Source organism: Pongo pygmaeus, chromosome 1 (assembly GCF_028885625.2).
Source record: "Pongo pygmaeus isolate AG05252 chromosome 1, NHGRI_mPonPyg2-v2.0_pri, whole genome shotgun sequence".
Classification (NCBI taxonomy): domain Eukaryota; kingdom Metazoa; phylum Chordata; class Mammalia; order Primates; family Hominidae; genus Pongo; species Pongo pygmaeus.
Genome location: NC_072373.2, coordinates 137,963,390 through 137,984,434, shown reverse-complemented (window position 1 = coordinate 137,984,434; position 21,045 = coordinate 137,963,390). Strand labels below are relative to the sequence as shown.

General features: G+C 39.3%; 1 protein-coding gene and 1 pseudogene across 2 annotated transcripts in view; both read left to right on the top strand.

Annotated features, from left to right (window-relative positions):
- Positions 1–21,045, top strand: part of BTBD8 (BTB domain containing 8) — a 104,383-nt gene that overhangs the window by 36,525 nt on the left and 46,813 nt on the right. For both annotated transcript variants that reach the window (XM_054476405.2, XM_063664833.1), the window contains one exon: positions 12,780–12,869. In XM_054476405.2, coding sequence (XP_054332380.1) covers positions 12,780–12,869 — 90 coding nt within the window. The remainder of the gene's footprint in view (positions 1–12,779; positions 12,870–21,045) is intronic.
- Positions 8,379–9,737, top strand: LOC129012501 (cAMP-dependent protein kinase type I-alpha regulatory subunit-like; annotated as a pseudogene).

Below are 21,045 nucleotides of genomic sequence, written 5' to 3'. Positions count from 1 at the left end.
CACAGTGATATGATCATAGCTTCTGTAACCTTGAACTGCTGGGCTCAAGTGATCCTCTGGCCTCAGCCTCCTGAGTAGCTGGGACTGCAGGCACTTGCCATCAATACTCAGCTAATTTAAAAATTTTTTTGTAGAGATGGGTTCTCACATTATTGCTCAGGCTGGTCTTAAACTCCTGGCAGAAGGGAATCCTTCTGCCTCAGCCCCCCAAATTGCTGGGATTACAGGTGTGACCTACCATACTCAGCCCTAAAATGCTTTGTCTGTTAATTCCATCTTCTCTGTCATTTCTGGGTCTGATAATATTGACTGATTTTTTCCCCCTTTTAATGTTCACATTTTGCTGCTGCTTCACATTACCTAGTAAGTTTTTAATCAAATGCCAGGCATTACAAATATTATGTTTTTGAATGTTTGAACTTTTTGTTTTTCTTGAAAAAGATTATTAAAGTTTTTTTTTTAGCAGGCGTGTAAGTTATTGTGGGTCAGCTTCATGTTTATGAAGCTTCTTTTTAAATTTTGTTAGGGTGCATCTAGGATAGCCTTTGCTCTAAATGTTGTAAAGCCTTTCTACTGAGGCTCTGGGATCTTTTCTTAGTGCCCCAAGTATTCAGTTCTGGCCGGAAGGAACTTGAATATCTGTCAGCCATATAGCTTCCTGGCTTTTATTCTTTGCCGTGCTTTGTGTAGTTTTACCTTATGCACACTCAAATTACATTCAGACAAAAGCTCAAGGGAGGGAGTATCTACTCTGATTTCTGCAGTTCTTCATGACTCCCTCTTCTATATTACTGCACCCCACAAATTTCAGCTGACTCAGCTTCTTGGGTCTCCTATGTCTGTCTCCTCAGCTCAGCTAAGCCACAAGGCTCTGCTCGTTTGTCCTTCCTGTGCATTGACTAGAAACTGCTTCTAGGAAGAAAAGCATTGTGATTGTAGAGCTTACTTCATTTGTTTTTCTTCTCTTGGGGATCAGAGTCCTGTACTGCCTTTTTTTCATGGTCATATGTTGTTCAATTTTTTAATTATTAAATGGAAGGTAAGGAAGTCCTGTACTTATGGGTCGAAGCAAAATCCTAATTTTTTCTTAGTTGGCCTTATTTTTTAGAACAGTTCCAGATTTACGGACAAGTTAAGAGAGTACAGTATTCTCATATACCCCCACACCTGGTTCCTCATTATTAACATCTTATGGTACATTTGTTACAGTTGAGTCAATATCAATACATTGTTATTAACTAAAGTCTGTAGTATATTCAGATTTCCTTGGTTTTTACCTAGTGTCCTTTTCTATTCGAGGAATCAATCCCCGATCTCACATTACACTTAGTTGTCATGTCTCCTTAGACTCCTCTTGGCTGTAACAGTTTTTCAGACCTTTTTTTTTTTTTTTTTTTTTTTGATGGCATTCCAGTTTGAGGAGTACTGGTCAGGTATTTTATAGAAATGTCCCTTAAATGGAGTTTATCTGATGTTTTTCTCACAATTACATGGATTATGGGTTTGGGACAGGAAGACCACAAAGATAAAGGGCCATTTTCATTACATCATGTTAAAGGTACATGTGATCAACATGACATCACTGTTTATGTTAACCTTAACGATGACCTTGTTTTCATCTGGTTTCTCCACTGTAAGTTACTCCTGTCCTCACTTCCCATTTCCAGACTGTGCTCTCTGGAAGGAAGTCACTGTGTGTAGCCCATATTTAAGTGATAGGAAGTAATGTTCTACCTCCTTGAACCGGGGGTATTATCCACATAAATTATTTGGAATTCTTCTGCACAAAAAACTTATCTTTTCTCCTCCACATATTAATTTATTCAATCACTTACATATATCAGTGTAGACTCATAGATACTTATTTTGTACTTTAGCTTATAATTTGGCTTTTCTTTTTTTTTTTGCTCAATTTGTTACAATTTTAGCTGTGGGAGCTCTTTCAGGTGTCTCTTGTGTCCCTTTTACTCCCTCAGTGTGTGTGTGTCTGTGTGTGTGTGTTGAGCATTTTCTTACTTTCTGGCACTAAAAGATATCTCTGGTATAAAAGACAAACAAACGATACACCTATCTACATAGGGCACTTACAGTGAATAGAACTTGCAGGACTGGAAGTTGCTTTGGATGAGTCACTGAGTGAGTGGTGGGCGAATGTGAAGGCTCAGTTCATTACTGTACACTACTGTAGACTTTATAAATACTAAGGATACACGTGAAATTTATTTTAAAAAGCTGTCTTCAATAATTAACCTTGGCTTATTGTAACTTCATTTTATAAACTTTTTAATTTTTTGAAACTTTTTACTCTTTTGTAATCACACTTAGCTTAATCACAAACACGTATAGCTGCACAAATTTTTTTCTTTTTTTCTTTTCTTTTTTTTTTCTTTGAGACAGGGTCTTGCTCTGTCATCCAGGCTGGAGTACAGTGGTGCGATCTTGGGTCACTGCAGCCTTGACCTCTCTAGCTCCAGTGATCCTCCCACCTCAGCCTCTTGAGTAGCTGGGGACCACAGGTGCACGCCACCACACCCAGCTAATTTTTTTATTTTTTGTAGAGACAAGTTCTTCCTGCGTTGGCCAGGCCGGTTTCACACGCCTGGGCTCAAACAATCCTCCTGCCTCAACCTCCCAAAGTGCTAGGATTGCAGGTGTGAGCTGCCACATCAGGCATTTTACTTTGTATCCTTATTCTATAAGTTCTTTTCTTTTCTTTTTTCTTTCTCTTTTTTTTTTTTTTTTTTTTTTTTTTTGAAACGGAGTCGCGCTCTGTCGCCCAGGCTGGAGTGCAGTGGCGCGATCTTGGCTCACTGCAAGCTCCGCCTTCCGGGTTCACGCCATTCTCCTGCCTCAGCATCCTGAGTAGCTAGGACTACAGGCGCCCGTCACCGAATTTTTTTTGTATTTTTAGTAGAGATGGGGTTTCACCGTGGTCTCGATTTCCTGACCTCGTGATCCGCCCGAGGGATTACAGGTGTGAGCCACTGCGCCCGGCCCTTTTCTTTCTTTTTTTTTTTTTGAGACGGAGTCTCGCTCTATTGCCCAGGCTGGAGTGCAATGTCACTATCTTGGCTCGCTGCAACCTCTACCTCCTGGGTTCAAGCAATTCGCCTGCCTCAGCCTCCCGAGTAGCTGGGATTGCAGGCATGCACCACCACGCCCGGCTAATTTTTTGTATTTTAGTGGAGATGGGGTTTCACCATCTCTAACTCGAACTCCTGATCTCAAGTGATCCACCTGCCTCGGCCTCCCAAAGTGCTAGAATTACAGGCGTGAGCCACCGCGCCTGGCCTATAAGCTTTTTTCTGTTAAAAAATAGTTTTAAGTTTTTAAACTTTTGTTAAAAATTGAGACAGAAGCAAACACATTAGCCTAGGCCTACGCAGAGCCAGGATTATCAGTATCAATCCCTTCCGCCTCCACATCATGTCCCACTGGAAGGTCTTCGGGGCGGTAACGCACATGGAGCTGTTATCTCCTCACATGCCTTCTTCTGGAATACCTCCTGAAAGACCTGCCTGAGGCTATTTAACAGTTAACTTTTTTTTTTATATGTAAGTAGGAGTACTCTAAAATAACAATATAAAATGTAGTACAATAAAATAATAAGCCAGTAACATAGTTGTTTATTATCAAGTATGTACTGTACATAATTGTATATGCTAGACTTTTATACAGCTGGCAGGACAGTAGGTTTATTTATACCAGTACCTCCACAAACATGTGAGTAATGCTTTGCACTTGACCTTCTGTCAGCTATGACATCCCTAGGTTGCAGGAATTTTTCAACTTCATTATAATCTTATGGGACCATCTTCATATGTGAGTGGTCTCTTGTTGACTCAAACATTGTTATGTAGCACGTGACTGTACATTTTGGAATCACCTTGTCAGTATTTACAAAATAGCTTTCTGAGATTTTGATTGAAATTGCCTAATTTTTTTTTTTTTTTTTTTTTTTTTTTTTTGAGACAGAGTCTCGGTCTGTAGTCTAGGCTGGAGTGCAGTGGCAGGATCTCAGCTCACTCCTACCTGCACCTCCCAGGTTCAAGCGATTCTTACGCCTCAGCCTCCCAAGTAGCTGGGATTACAGACGTGCACCACCAAGCATGGCTAATTTTTGTATTTTTAGTAGAGACAGGGTTTTGCCACATTGGCCAGGCTGGTCTCAAACTCCTGGCCTCATGTGATCTGCCCGCCTCAGCCTCCCCCAAAGTGCTGGGATTACAGGTATGAGCCACTGCGCCTGGCCAAAATTGCCTAAATTTTTAAAATCCTAAATTGGTGTTGAATTTTGTCAAATGCTTTCCTGCATCGATTTTGGTGATCACATGATTTTTCTCCATTCTTTTGTTAATGTGTTGAATTATATTGCTTAATTTTTGAATGAAAAAATAATCTTACATTCCTGAAATAATTTCAGTTTGGTTGTGATGTTTTATTCATTCTATTTTGTGCTGAATTCAGTTTGCTAATATTTTGTTTAGGAATTTTGCATCTATGTTCATGAGACAGATTGGCCTGTAATTTTACTTTTTTGTAATGTCCTTGTCAGGTTTAGGCCTCAAAGTTATGTTGACTTTATGAAATGAACTGTGAAGTATTTTCTCTTCTTTATGCTTTAGTTTGAGTAAGATTGATTTTTTTTAAAACTTGTATCTTCCTTAAATATTTATTAGAATTCACTAGGGAAGTTATCTTGGCCTGTTATTTTCTTTCTTGAGTAAATTTTGTTTTCATTCTTTTTTATATTTAAGTATATTGAGTTAGAGTGCATACACAAAAAAATGCACACAACTTAAAGTCCAGTTCGATGAATTTTGACTAATGTATAAACCTGTTTAACTTCCACTGTAAGCAAAATATAGTGAATTTTCGTCAACTAAAAAGTCCCCTTGTGCCCATTTACCTTTAGTACCTATCCCTACCCCAGCCACAGGCAACAGATGATTTTCATGTGCTTATTTGCCATCTGTATACCTCTTTGGTTAGTTTTCTGTTTATATCTTTTGCCCATTTATTTTTTTATTTTTTATTTTTTTGAGACAGTCTTGCTATGTTACCCAGACCGGTCTTGAGCTCCTGGGCTTAAGGGATCCTCCCGCCTCAGCCTCCCAAGTAGTTGGCACTACAGGCACACACTGCTACTCTTGGTTGCCTACTTTTAAATCAGGTTGTTTGTTTTCTTATTATTGTGTTCTCTACACTGTAGGATATTCTACCTTTCCTAGAATTTCATGTAAATGGACTCAGACATACTGTTGTGTCTGGGCTCTTTTGTTCAGTGTAATGTTTTTGAGCTTCATCCTTGCATATTATGTGTATCAGTGATTCATTCAGTTTTTATTGCTGCATAATATTGGATTGTATAGCTATACCACAATTTGTTTATTCATTCTCCTGTTGATGGAATATTGGTTGTTTCCAGTATTTAGCTATTATTATTATTTTTTTCTTTTTTTGAGACGGAGTCTTGCTCTGTCGCCAGGCTGGAGTGCAGTGGTGCAATCTCGGCTCACTGCAACCTCTGCTTCCCGGGTTCAAGCGATTCTCCTGCCTCAGCCTCCTGAGTAGCTGGGACTATAGGTTTGTGCCACCAAGCCCAGCTAATTTTTATATTTGTAGTAGAGACGGGATTTCACTATGTTGGCCAGGATGGTCTTGATCTCTTGACCTCGTGATCTGCCCACCTTGGCCTCCCAAAGTGCTGGGATTACAGGCGTGAGCCACTACACCTGGCCTTTTTTGTTTGTTTGTTTGTTTTTTTTTTTTTTTAGACAGAGTCTCACTCTGTAGGCCAGGCTGGAGTGCAGTGGCATGATCTTGGCTCACTACAAGCCTGTGCCCCTCAGGTTCAAGAGATTCTTGTGCCTCAGCCTCCTGAGTAGCTGGGGTTACAGGCGTGTGCCACCATGCCTGGCTAATTTTTGTATTTGTAGTAGAGACTGGGTTTTCCCATGTTGGCCAGGCTGGTCTTGAATTCTTGACCTCAAGTGATCTACCTGCCTTGGCCTCCCAAAGTGTTGGGATTACAAGTGTGAGCCACCACGCCCGGCCAGGGATGTCATTTTTTGTAACTAGCCATAAACTTTAGCTTTGAAGTAAAACTATTTCTAGCAAGTGATTCTTACCTGATATTTTTTGTTGTTCCTGCCCATATTTTAATTGGGTTGTGTTATTATGGTTCTCTATGTATTCTAGATTTAAGTTTTTGTATATGGTGTGAGGCAAGTGTCAAGTTTAATTTTTTTTTCTACAAACATCCTGTTGTTCCAGTACCTTTTGATGATAAGACTGTCTTTTCCCCCATTGAATTATCTTAACACCCTCATGAAAAGCAGTTGGCCATATATATATGTGGATCTATTTTTGGACTCTCAATTCTGTTCCAGTGATTTATATGTCTACCCTTATGTCAATACCACATTATTTTGATTATTGCTGCTTTATAGTAAGTGACATCATGTTGCCTGAAATCACGTCTTCCACCTTTATTCTTCCATTGATGGTTGCTTTGGCAATTAGGGGTCCTTTGCATTTTCATAGACATTTTAGAATCAACTTACCTATTACTACTAAAAATGCTTGATTGGGATTGTGGTAAATCTAGAAACTAATTTAGGAAGAATGGACATATTAATAGTTTCAAGTTTCAGATCCATGAGCATATTTTAGCTTTCCATTAGGTCTTTTAAAATTTATCCCAGCAGTGTTTTATGGTTTTTAGTGTAGAGGTCTTACACATTTTGTTACATTTGTTGCTATGTATTTGACCTTTTTTGATACTAGTGTAAATGAAAATTTTTTCTTTTATGTTCTAGTTGTTCATTACTACACTAAATCATCTTTGGGTGACTACTAAACATTCTATTGAAAATTTGTAGAAATAATTTGACACTCAAGGTGATATTTTAATGGAGACAGATTTCCTTTTGCTTTTGTCTGGCTGGCAGACTAGATGCTGATCACTTAGTTCCAGTCAGGGACCGAGATAATTCAAAACTGGCTTTCAAGTCTAATAAGGGCTTGTCTATTTCCTGTTCATTCTTCTGTTTAGAATGTGCCTTCGGGATCCAACTGAAATCCTGGGTTATCTACTAAAACCCCTCCTCTCTGATGGTCCCCAAGTTCCAATTTGTGTGAAGATTGCCAGAAGCTATACTCAGCTTATCAGCCTTCCAGCTGTTGCTTTTGCTTTCAGATTTGGCAATTGCCTCAATGGAAAAAGTTACCTCAAATACTTGGGTTGCTTCTTTTGTCTTCTCTCTCATAACTTGTGTAACTTTTCTAATCACTGTGGCAGTGTTCTGATGCCTTCAAAGCATGCTTTCCTTTTTTGGCTTCTTTTCTTAAATATATATATTTTGTCCATCTTTCCTAAGCTGCTTTCACAGGAGGGTTGATCTGAGACAACCTAGGAAGCCATTCCAGAAGTATCTTTCTCTTCTCCCTGTCCTCCACCCTTCATTGGAATATAATATTGTTCCGTGTATCTCATTTACTGCTGTACTCCCAGCACTTAGAATAGTGCGGAACACAGAATAGAATATCTGTTGGATTAAAGATGAGGCTAGCCAGGAGTTTGAGGCTGCAGTGGGCTATGATTGTGCTACTGCACTCCAGGCTGGGTGAAAGAGCAAGAGACTCTGTCTCTAGTAAAAGAAAAAGAAAGAATGAGGGTGAGTGCAGTGATTTAACACCTGTAATCTCAGCACTTTGAGAGGCTGGGACAGGAGGGTCACTGGAGCCCAGGTGTTTGAGACCAGCTAGAGCAACATAGTAAGACTCTGTCTCTCTATTATATATGTTTTAAATTTCTTTTTAAAGAATGAATTAATTAGCATTTTATTTGAGAAGATAGAATCGTAATTCAAAAGAAAATACCTTTCTTGTCATTTTTTCAAATCTAAGATATATCCTTTCTTGAACATAGTTATGGTGAGTTTTGAACTAGAACTCAGGACCTTTAGAATTGTAAGCTCTTTTTTTTAAATTTAAAAATATTTTAAATTTAGAGTTGTCCCTATTTTTATTTTTATTTTCTAAGATATTGTAGAATGTGTTTTTTATTTAAAAATGTTTAATTGACAAACAGTAATTATAGTCTCTTATTGATATTTCCTTAAGATTTAAAGTAACATCTTTGGTCTTTGTTTCTCCATTTGTAAATGATTTATTCCTCTTACTCATGGACATAGTTTCTATTGTTGTTAATTAAAGAGCCTTTGAGAGGCATTGAGGGAAGTTGGAGGCAGAGCAGGGTGGACAGAGATGCAGAGGAGAGAAGAGGGAAGCTCATGAAAGCCTCATGGAGAGGGAGTGAAGAGCAGAAGAAAGAATAGAGGGGACCTGAGACACGCAGAGAGAGACAGAGAACCATGGCGTCTGGTGACACTGCTGCCAGAGAGGAGGAGCATAGCATTTGAGAATGTGAGCTATACCTCCAGAAGCACAACATTCAGGCACTGCTCAAAGATTCTATTGTGAAGTTGTGTACTGCTCAACCTGAGGGACTAATGGCATTCGTCAGGGAACACTTTGAGAGGTTGGAGAAGGAGGAGGCAAAACAAATTCACAATCTGCAGGAAGCAGGCACTTGTACAGAATTCAGGAGAATGAAATCTCTCCTCCTCCACCTAACCCAGTAGTTAAAGATCAGAGGTGACAAGGTACCATCAGCACTGAAGTCTACATGGAGGAGGATGCCACATCACATGTTAGAAAGATTATACCAAAAGATTATAAGATTATACCAAAAGCCATTATAAGGCAATGCCTTTAGCCAAAGCCATTGAAAAGAATGTGCTGATTTCACATCTTGATGATAATGAAAGAAGTGATATTTTTGATGCCATGTTTCCAGTCTCCTTTATCACTGGAGAGACAGTGATTCTGCAGGGTGATGAAGGGGATAACTTCTATGTGATTGAGCAAGGAGAGAGGGATGTCTGTGTCAATGATGAATGAGCAACCAGTGTTGAAGAAGGAGGGAGCTTTGGAGAATCTGTTTTGATTTATGGAACACCTAGAGTAGCCACTGTCAAAGCAAAGGCAAATGTGAAATGGTAGTGTATCAATGATAGTGTATCAAATGGTAGTGTATCAGACAGCTGTAGAAGAATCCGTATGGGAAGCACACTGAAAAAGTGGAAGATGTATGAGGAATTCCTTAGTAAAGTGTCTATTTTAGAGTCTCTGGATAAGTGAGAGCATCTTACGGTAGCTGATACATGGGAACCAGTCAAGTTTGAAGATTGGCAGAAGATTGTGGTGCAGGGAGAACCAGGGGATGAGTTCCTTATTATTCTAAGGGGCCAGCTGCTATGCTGCAACATTGGTCAGAAAATGAAAAGTTTGTTGAAGTGGGAAGATTGGGGCCTTCTGATTATTTTGGTGAATTTACGTTCCTGATGAATCACCCTCCTGCTGCCACAGTGGTTGTACATGGCCCCTTGAAGTACATTAAACTGGACCAGCCTAGATTTGAATGTGCTCTTGGCCCAGGCTCAGACCTTCTCAAATGAAACATCCAGCAGTACAACAGTTTTGTGTCACTGTCTGAAATCTGCCCCTTGGGCCTCCCTTTTCTCCTCTCCTCAATCGGTACTTCACTCATGCAGACTGCTTTATTTTTGCTATTTGCACTGCCAAATGGACACTGGCATCCCAGCTTCTTGTCTGTTTATATATTAAAAGTTGCACTTATTGTACAGTTTTTAATTTGGAGCAGTAATTAAATGCTTGTACACAATTAAATAGAGTTTTATGGAGTCTTTGCTGTTACTGCTTCATTTTGGGCAATGTTAGAATTCAACCTCTGAGCAGTGAGTGCCATGCTTTTGGGTGAAGGCAGATCCCAGCATCAGTTGAATTACCAGAGTAATGATGTAACAGTATAAGATTTTTTTTTTAACTGACATAACTTTCCGGTTTTAAGCATATTTAGACTGTGGCCATATATGCTTTAAGGATTAGGAAAAATGGATACAGAAAAATCTTAATATAGTAGAAAAACATCTGCCTGTAATTAAACTAGTTTAAGAGTGGAAAAATGCTCATTTTTCCACTCTTAAATTATCAGTGGGTATGATCAGTTTAGTTTCTTTTTTTAACCAGAATTTTTGTTTGCCAAGCTAATTTGCCTGGTTTTGTTTATATCTTGTTATTAACGTTTTCCCTCCAGTTCTGAAATATTTTTAGATGTGGCTATCTATACCTGCCTTTTAAGTTTGGAACCAAATCATAGACTGCGAACATTGGGTTATGATTTAACTACATCTGCCTCTGCTCACAAATTCTGATTAGACCTTTATCCAGCTAGTGCCAAATATTGATCATATGCTGAATTGAGGATCAGAATTTGAGGTCTACACTCCTGGTTGTTAATTTAGAGCTTTTGGTTAATGTACATCCTTCAGTTGACTCTAGTATAATCTCCTATGCTTATCAAGCTGATACCAGGAGATTGAATTTGCTACAACTAGATTCAGTTGGAACGAAAGTCATAACAGAAATGGAGGTGATATTGCTAAAGGGAGAAGTGTCAAGCTGACAAAGTTCAGTGTCTGGAATTTTTCCCCACTAAATTCACTGGGACATGAGATTTTGGAAGTTTTTTGTTGTTGTTGTTTGTTTGTTTGTTTGTTTGTTTTGAGACAGAGTCTTGCTCTGTCACCCAGGCTGGAGTGCAGTGGCGTGATCTCTGCTCACTGCAACCTCGGCCTCCTGGGTTCAAGTGATTCTCCCAAGTAGCTGGGACTACAGGCACAGCCACCATGCCCAGCTAATTTTTGTATTTTTAGTAGAGATGGGCTTTTACCATGTTGGCCAGGCTAGTCATGAACGGCTGACTTCAAGTGATCTGCCCGCCATGGCCTACCAAAGTGTTGGGATTACAGGTGTGAGCCATGGTGCCCGACCGAAGCTTTTTACTTTAGCCTTTGTTCCTTCCTTTTTATTTCAACTAGAATTTCTGGTGGGATGGGGGTAGGGTATGGTGTGTCTGTGTTTTTCAAATTGGTATAAAAGGCCATCCTGCTACAAGTCCTACTTTCCTATCTAGCATTTATTTCTCTAGCAGACTTTTTAAAAAGTGAACTTGTTTTGAGTCTGAACTGTATTTCAATATTTTCTAGCCTTACGAGTTACATTATTCCAATGATACCCAACAGTTTATTTTTGTTTTTTATTTTTATTTTTTTTTTTGAGGGGGAGTTTTGCTCTTGTTGCCCAAGCTGGAGTGCGGTGGTGCGATCTCGGCTCACTGCAACCTCCACCTCCTGGGTTCAAGCCATTCTTCTGCCTCAGCCTCCCGAGTAGCTGGGATTACAGGCACCCGCCACCACACCTGGCTAATTTTTTTTTTTTTTTTTTTTTTTTGAGACACAGTCTTGCTCTGTCGCCCAGGCTAGAGTGCAGTGGCACAATCTCGGCTCACTGCAAGCTCTGCCTCCCGGGTTCACACCATTCTCCTGACTCAGTCTCCCGAGTAGCTGGGACAACAGGCGCCTGCCACCACGCCCGGCTAATTTTTTGTATTTTTTGTAGAGACAGGGTTTCACCATGTTAGCCAGGATGGTCTTGATCTCCTGACCTCATGATCTGCCTGCCTTAGCCTCCCAAAGTGCTGGGATTACAGGCGTGAGCCACCGCACCTGGCCATTTTTTTGTATTTTTTTTTTTAGTACAGACAGGGTTTCATCATGTTGGCCAGGCTGGTCTCGAACTCCCGACCTCAGGTGATCCACCTGCCTCGGCCTCCCAAAGTGCTGAGATTACAGGCGTGAGCCACCGTGCCTGGCCTATTATTTTTTAAATAGAATTTCATAGTTCTGTAATGTAGGGACTTATTTCCATTGTGATTTACATATAATGTAATGTAGGGATATATTTGGGAGTGACAGCAAGCATTTTTCCATCTGTGTGCAACTGGCTCTGATTATTGGTCACCTCTCCTACCCTTTCCCAGGTCATTTAAATTGGTCATGGTAGGTTTTTTGTTTTTTGTTTTTTTTTTCATTGATTTGAAAAGGTTTTAGATTGTTACTAAGTATGAAGTATAAATCTGGGAAAGAGCCTTGATTTACGCTTTAGTATGAGATAGGAGGCCACCTTGTTAAAAATTTTTAAATTTCCAAAATAATCCATATTAAATGAGGGTTTGCTGATCAGTACTTTGTCTTTAGCTACCCTTTTATATTTAAAAAATTAAATATCAAAATTATGTTTTTGTAAGCTTAAAAAATTAAAGAACCTTCAAAGAAAAAAAAAAGATAGCAAGGGCATTGGAATTAATGTTTTAAACAATCAAAATGCTTAGTTATAAATTCCAGCACTTCAGGAATAGGGGGATTACTTGAGGTCTAGAGTTTGAGACCAGCCTGGACAACATAGTGAGACCCCGTCTCTACAAAAAATTTAAAAATCAAGTTGAGTGTGATACTGCATGCCTGTAGTGTTAGCTTCTTGGGAGGCTGAGGCGGGAGGATCATACATGAGTCTAGGAGTTCAGGGCTGTAGTAAGCTATGATCACGCCACTGCACTCCAGCCAGGGTGACAGACGAAGACCCTGTCTCTTAAAACAAAAAACAAACAAAAAAAAACCCTTAGATATAAATATAAGCTTATAAGTTTTATTATGTAATAATCCTGCCTGTGAATACAAACAAAACAAATAGATTATTGTGTTTTAATACATAAAGATGAAAATTTTCATAAAAATTACATTTTGAATAATATGTAAATGTTTACCTGTGTTTCTCCCTCCTCTTCCCTTTAGGGCCATTTTGAGTGCCAGATCTAGTTATTTTGCTGCAATGCTGAGTGGCTGTTGGGCTGAAAGCTCCCAAGAGTATGTTACTCTTCAAGGGTAAGCATATTTTTACAGGGCCATTTGACTGCAAATGATTGCAAATTGTATTTCATACAAAGCACTTTTTATGAATCTGATTTCCCTGGATGTTCAATGAAATATTTCTCATGTAGAATTCAACAAAGTACATTTTCTGAAACAGGAAGTAATAGAGAGCATTTATTAATAGAGGTACTCTGTTAATCTGCTTATGCTTCTATAACAGAATATCCAAACTGGGTGATTTAAACAACAGGTATTTATTTTCTCACAGTTCTGGAAACTGAAAGTTCAAGATAAATGTGCCAGCAGTTTTGGTGTCTGATGAGGGCTCTGCCCCTGGGTTGCACTCTGCTGTCTTCTTGCTGTACACTCACATGGCCTTTCCTCGGTGTGTGCACTTGGAGAGAGAGTTTTATGGTATTTCTTCTTATAAGGAAACGAATCCTATCAGATCAAGGACCCCATGTGACCTCATTTAACCTTAATTACTTTCTCAGAGGCCCCATCTCTAAATATGACCACACTGGGGGTTAGGGCTTTACCGTATGAATTTGGAGGGAACACAGACTTTTCAGTTCATAACAGGTAGTTTTCTAATTTTTCTTTTATTTTTATTTTTTTGAGATGGGATCTTGCTGTGTTGCCCAGGCTAGAGTGCAGTGACACAATCATGGCTCAGGAGTTTGAGGCTGCGGTGGGCCGTGGTTATACCACTGCATTCCAGCCTGGGTAACAGAGCCAAACCCTGTCTCAAAAAAAAATATATATATATATATTTATTTATACACACACACACACATACACACACACACACATAGATACACACACGTATATATTTTAAATAACTTAAAATATCTCCAGTTATCTCAAAGGGATCTTAATTGTTTAAACTGTTAATATGCAAAGCAAATATTTACATTCAATTTCTTTTTTTTGTTTGTTTTTTGAGATGGAGTCTCATTCGGTCACCCAGGCTGGAGTCAAGTGGCGGGATCTCAGTTCACTGCAACCTCCACCTGCCTCCCAGGTTCAAGTGATTTTCCTGCCTCAGCCTCCTGAGTAACTGGGATTACAGGCATGCACCACCACGCCTGGCTAATTTTTATATTTTTAGTAGAAATGGGGTTTTGCCATGTTGGCCAGGCTGGCCTTGAACTCCTGACCTCAAGTAATTCACCTTGCCTTGGCATCCCAAAGTGTTGGGATTACAGGCGTGAGCCACTGCGCCTGGCCTACGTTCAAGTTTTTAAATACTAATATAACACTTTTAGGAAGGGATATTACAAAATCAAATTACTAGCAGTTCATAAATAAGGAGTTGGAAATCACTGACCTTACCAGAAGGACTATGCTGGAGACATTTCCAAAGACGGTTTTCCTCTTCTCTGAGAGAGGCTTCAGAAATACACATTTAGAGACTAGATATACAAATTGGCTGTTTGATGGTCTTTATTAAAGTGTATAAAGAGAAATTAAACTCTTCAACCTAACTGAGAAATAAATGTGCTTAGAAACGTCCAAAACATGAAAATACATGGCATGGGCAATACATAGCAAAGATATGTAACAACAAGAGAAGTGAGTTGTTTTCACTACTTGTATCTACCTTTTATTTGTTTTCATATATTATTTCTATATATGTGCTTTTAAAAAATACATTATGGAGGCCGGGCGTGGTGGCTCCCACCTGTAATCCCAGCACTTCAGGAGGCCAGGGTGGGTGGATCACCAGAGGTCAGGAGTTCAAGACCAGCCTGACCAACATGGTGAAACCACGTCTCCACTAAAAATACAAAAATTAGCTGGGCGTGATGGCACATGCCTATAATCCCAGCTACTCAGGAGGCTGAAGCAGAAGAATAGGTTGAACTGGGGAGGCAGAGGTTGCAGTGAGCCGAGATCGTGCCACTGCACTCCAGCCTGGGCGACAGAGCGAGACTGTCTCAAAAAAAAAAAAAAAAAACACATTATATGTAATGATGATCTAATTAAATTCCCTCTTTTTATCTGAGGTCAATATAGGGCCTCAAGTGATCCTTCTGCCTCAGCCTCCCAAGTAGCTGGAACTATAGATGTGTACTCCCACACCTTGCTAATTTTTATAATTTTTAGTAGAGATGAGGTCTTATCGTGTTGCCCAGGCCAGTCTCAAACTCTTGATCTCAAGCGATCCTCCCACCTTGGCCTCCCAAAGTACTGGGATTATAGATGTGAGCCACCACACCCAGCTTAAATCACATTTGTCAATTCATAATTCAGAGTTCATTCCACCACAGTCATTGAAGAAATTTAAAAGTTTTCCCATTGGTATGTGTTCTTGAGCTAGCTCAGACTGCTCTTCTTCTCCACTGTGTAAATCTTTGTCCCACAGAACCCTAAAGTTCCTAGTAGGCACATTAGGAGAAACACATGGCATAGGATTGGGATCTTAGGGGAAGGCCATTTGGAAAGGGATGCCCCTTCAACTTTTATCTGTTTTGTGTAGTTCAAGGTGACCTCTGAGTTTAGCTATATGAATAAAGGCAAGGGGTGTCCTTTTTTTTTTTTTTTTTCAGTCTTCCTTAATCACCCCTCGTGAGCTGATGAGAGTAAACATTCACTCAGGCTTTTAAAGATGAGGTCTATTTATTAATAGACCAGTGGGCAGAGGTCAGTGGGCAAGAAAGAAATAGTGACATCAATTACTCGTCTCTACTCTTTCACCTGTAATTTTCTGTCTTTAATTTACAATGGAAGTAATGGATAAATAACCCCTTTTGCAGTGTGGCTTGACTCCTGTTGACCAACTTTAGTAGCTTGTTCAAGGGAAAGCCAAATAGAAGTAGCCCAGTTAGTTTCAAAATGTCATCTGAATAAGTAGACCATACATTGTATTAGTGCCAGGCATGACCAGGTTCACCCCTCTTATAGGATTTTCCCTTCACTTTTACTGTAAGCAAGGCTTTGCTTCTCACTGGTTCATTTTACCTAGAGCTGCTTTATTAACAGTGGAGGCTCACCTCTAATTGGCTTATTGACTCCTAATGTTAATGCATTGAAAATGAAGATACTTTTGTTGTTGTTGTTCAAATGCTTTATCTTGCTTGATAAAGCAAGGTTCTGTAACACTAAAAGAAGAAAGTATCACCTGGTGGATGCATGGTTTCATCTATACCCTTTATTGTTATTATTATCACACAGTGCTATGATATATTTTGCCTTTCCCCGTTGTATCATATATCAAATTGATTGTCTCAAATTATTAGCATTGTGGCATATAAAGCTGTTGGAAGGCTAAAGGGGATTAAGGAATTTTACTTTAAAAAATTACATCTTTTAGGAATTTGTATATTGAAACAATACACAAAACAAATTCCAGTTTCCCATTAACTTACATTGTAAACCTGGGCAGATGTTTCCATGAGGAGTGTGGTGTCACAGAAGGATCATAAACCTTGGTGTCCTTACAGGCAGTAATATATCCAGTCCTAACTTGTTATATGACTTTGGGGACCTTCCTTAACTTTCCTCAGCTTCCTGAGGTGGTTGAAAGTATTAAATGAGATACAGTAAGGAAAGAAACTGGCGTAGTATGTAGTGCTCATTAATATTGACTGTTCTTTCTTTCTCTAAATTAGATTGTTCTCATTTTCTAGAGAGAAAAGGGTTCAAGTGAGGGCCTTTCCCAATACCAGGACAGCAATGCTTACTTTGCATAACCAGCAGGTTCTTTTGGAACTGTGCCACTGTTGCATGTCTGCAGGATGTTTTCTATCAATAGATTCGAAGACAATCCTGTCTGTCCTTACAGAAGGAACCACCATATTTTTAGTGAGTTAGTAATTCGCCAGATACTGAGAACATAATACACATGGAATTTTTCAAGAGGAATTGCCTTCAATAATTTTGAGCGTGGGGACAGCAGAATTCTATAATCTGGCCGGGTGCGGTGGCTCACGCCTTTAATCCCAGCACTTTGGGAGGCCGAGGTGGGCAGATCACAAGGTCAGGAGATCGAGACCATCCTGGCTAACACGGTGAAACCCCATCTCTACTAAAAATACAAAAAATTAGCCGGGTGTGGTGGTGGGCGCCTGTAGTCCCAGCTACTCGGGAGGCTGAGGCAGGAGAATGGCCTGAACCCAGGAGGCGGAGCTTGCAGCAAGCTGAGATCACGCCACTGCACTCCAGCCTGGGCAACGGAGTGAGACTCCGTCTCAAAAAAAAAAAAAATTCTATGATCCTATTTCCATCCATGCCCCAGAGTTGGGGAGTGGAAGGATATAGTTGGAAGGAAATTGTCCTGCTCTAGTAGACAGAAAGGGAAAATTTTCCACATACTATAACGTAAATTGAACCACAGCCAACACTTCCGTGAAGGAACTCCACTTGTTTCATTTTATTAATTAAAAGTCTTCCAGTGGTGTTTGGGCTTTGGAGCATAAATTTGGATTTTCCTATCTCCCTTGGGAGATCCCTGGGGTTGCCCTGGCCTTCAATATAAGTTTTGAAATATAAATGAGATGTATTTCTGTCCTGACTAAAATCCTTCAGTGTCTCCTCATTACAATTAGAATTAAACCCAAACTCTTTACCATGACCTACAAGACCCTCCATGATCTGGCCCCTGGCCTCCCTCTAGTTTTGTACCATTCTTACCTGCATTTGTGGATCTTTCCTCCAATAAGTTCATTCCTGCATCAGGGCCTTTGTTCTTTTGGCTTCCTCTGCCTACGAGTTTTTCACCTAGTATTTTGCATGGCTGGCTTCTTCTCATGCTTGAAATCTGAGATCAAGCATCACCTTCCCAGACTGTTTCACCTAATATAGCTACAGACCAACTCCTCAGTTACTCTCTCTTATATTATCCTATTGTGTTGTCTTCATGGCACTTTGACTATCAAAATTATCTTTTTAATATTGTCCATGTCCTTCCACTAGAATGTTAAACTTCTTACATCTACAAAGTTTAGAATGAGCCTGTCATTCAAAAATATTAATTATGAATGAACAAAGAATGAATGAATGAATGGAGTCTCTGTGTCCCCTTAGCCCACACACAGGGCTCCACATAGGAGCCTGAAACTTTAGAAAGTACACATGAAACAGAGATGTTATGTTATGTTGTGTTGTGTTGTGTTGTGTTGTGTTGTGTTGTGATGACAGAGTTTCACTCTTGTTGCCCAGGCTGGAGTGCAATGGCGTGATCTCGGCTCACTGCAACCTCCACCTCCCGGGTTCAAGCGATTCTCCTGCCTCAGCCTCCTGAGCAGCTGGGATTACAGGCATGTGCCACCATGCCTGGCTAATTTTGTATTTATAGTAGAGACGGGGTTTCTCCATGTTGATCAGGCTGGTCTCGACCTCCTGACCTCAGGTGATCCACCCACCTCAGCCTTCCAAAGTGCTGGGATTACAGGCGTGAGCCACGGTGCCCGGCCTTATTTTATTTATTTTTTTGAGACAGTCTTGCTCTGTCACCTGGGCTGGAGTGCAGTTGCGCGAACTTGGCTCACTGCAATCTCCACTTCCCAGGTTCAAGCAGTTCCCCTGCCTCAGCCTCCTGAGTAGCTGGGATTACAGGCGTGTGCCACCTCACCCAGATAATTTTTTATTTTTAGTAGAGACAGGTTTTCACCATGTTGGCCAGGCTGGTAACACAGATTTTAGTAGTCTGCATTCATGTTTAGTCTCTGATCTTAGATCTTTGTCCTAAAATCGGTTTTTCTTTTTTCTGAATACATGTAATGTTTTCATCTCCTGTAAGCTTTTATTCTGATTACATTTTAATGGGAATAGTGCTTTAAATCTTTCCATTTAAACTATGGGCTATTGAAACAATTAGTTGCTTTTCTAGGCCAGTTGATCATGTCTTTATAAACACGTTTAGTAAAAAATACAATACAAATGACTTAAAATATAATGAGAATGCAGCTTAGTAAAACATCTCTCAAGACAGCAGGAAAACTATTTCTTACCCTTTTTATAGTATATATATTGATATATAGGTTCAAATGTCTAGATTTTGCTGTTTATTTTAATATGACTTATTTTTATTTAGTCATTATCTTTTGCTTAACATATCAAGTATTTTTTAAGAAACTATTATTTCAACATAAATAGCCAATTCTTATTAATGTTGATAAGAATCGTTCTTGAAATTCTGAGGAAAAGTATATAGAGTATTACACATTCAAGTAATTATGCTAGTGTTTTAGCAAACTACAGATAATATGCTTAATTATTCTGAGATTAAATATTGTCATATCTGTAGTACATAAATGAGAACATTTAGATATTTGACTTTATTTCCCAAGTATTAAAGATGCAGAATTTTGAATCAGCAGAAACTAGTACTTAGCCATGGTAGGGGTCAGTAAATATTTATTTAATTAATGGAAAAGTATTTCTGTATTTTCAATTTAGTCTCCCTCTGAAGGTTTGAGAAGATGCTGTAAGTGCCCTAATAAGCCATTCGTTAAACATTTATCAAACATTTATTGAACATATATTATTTAAGGCCATAGAATCAAAGCAAACACCTTTCTGATTCCTGCTTTCTGGGGACTCCACTTATTTTCTTCTTTTTTTTTCTTTTTCTTTTTATGAACCTGCCATTGAGAACATAGCCATTTGTTTTCTTCTTGCCTTCCTCGTTTTGTTTCTTTAGCAGATATTAGGTACTATGCTTAACAAACTGTAGGGATCTTGCCAGCACTGTCCAGATCATGATTCTACTGCAGAGGTCCAGTATTATGTGGGGAAAGGAAATTCTTCTGATCCTGGGGGTATTGAATCATTGCTGACATTCTGCTGTTATCAGAGATACAAGGATAAATGGCACGACCCTGCCCTTGCAGAACACAGTTCAGAAGGAAAGACAGATGTGTAAACAAAAATACTGCAAGTCAGTTTGATAAATGTGATAATGGAAGTGTGTGTAGTATACTGCTTCAGAGCCCAGGCTTTGGATTCAATCTGCCTGGATTTAAATTCCAGTGCATTTTGATCTTGGGCAATTTACTTAATTTCAGTTTCTTCATGTATAAAATGAGACTGATAGTAGTATCTGCTGTAGAGTTGGTATGGTGATTAAATGAGCCAATAGCATTCAGAATACTTACTAGCTCAGGGACTGGCTCATAAGTGCTCAATAGATAATTGTTGTTTTTAACATTCAGTAATTTTTTTTCACCTTGGGTACATTAGGAAACAATCAGGGATAAAAAGCCACATGTCTTGTGTCTGAAAGATAAAATAAGTGGAGAGGGAAAGCATTTTAAGCACAGTGAACGGTATGTGCTAAGACATAGATGTATAAGGAAGTGTAAGTAGCTCAGGTATAGAAAATGAGTAAGTTCAGTTATCTTGGAACAGCTGCTAGAGAGGGAGAACTGGAGGTCAGATGATAAAGGAATTTGGACTTTCTTTTATGGGCTTTGGAGAATAATTGAAGAGTTTTATTAGAGTTTAAAATAGAATAATTGAAGAGTTTAAGCAGGATACTATATCGTATATTCATTTTAGCAAAGTCACTCTAATAGCTATGTGGGAAATGGGATGCAAGTGGAAGATTCCAGGCAGGAAACCTGTATGAGAGGATACGGTCATAGTACAGATGGGAGAAAATAAGAGGCTGAACCAGGGCAGTGAAAGAGGCAATAGAGAGCAGAGGCTGAACTCAAGAAATTCTGGAAGGTACAAATGATGGACAGGACATAGTGAGGGAGAGGACTAAGATGAACCTCAGGTTCTGACTTAGGCATATAGATGAATAAGGTCTGTTGGAGTCTTCAAGGGGTGCAGTAAATAGCATACTTCCTTCCTGTTCAGAGTAAGACAAAATAATCAGTAAGTGAAGTAAGAAAACATTTCTTTTATTACAGATAAAAACTGTTAAAGCAGTACAGGTTGTGTCCATTATCTGAAATGCTTAGGATCAGAGTGTTTCAGATTTTTTCAGATCTTGGGATCTTTGCATATGTAATAATGAGAAATCTTGGGACTTGGGGATGGGGATGATGCCTAAGTCTAAACACAAAATTTATGTTTCGTATACACTGTCAAATTCAAAATAAAATATAGAGACAAATCTCTAAATTAAATGTTTTATTTGAGAATCATAGAATTACAATTCAGAGCCTACACACAGACTGCTGTGATCTTCCGTATGTCTGAAGAGCAATGAGAGGTTGGGGGTTTTACTGGAGAA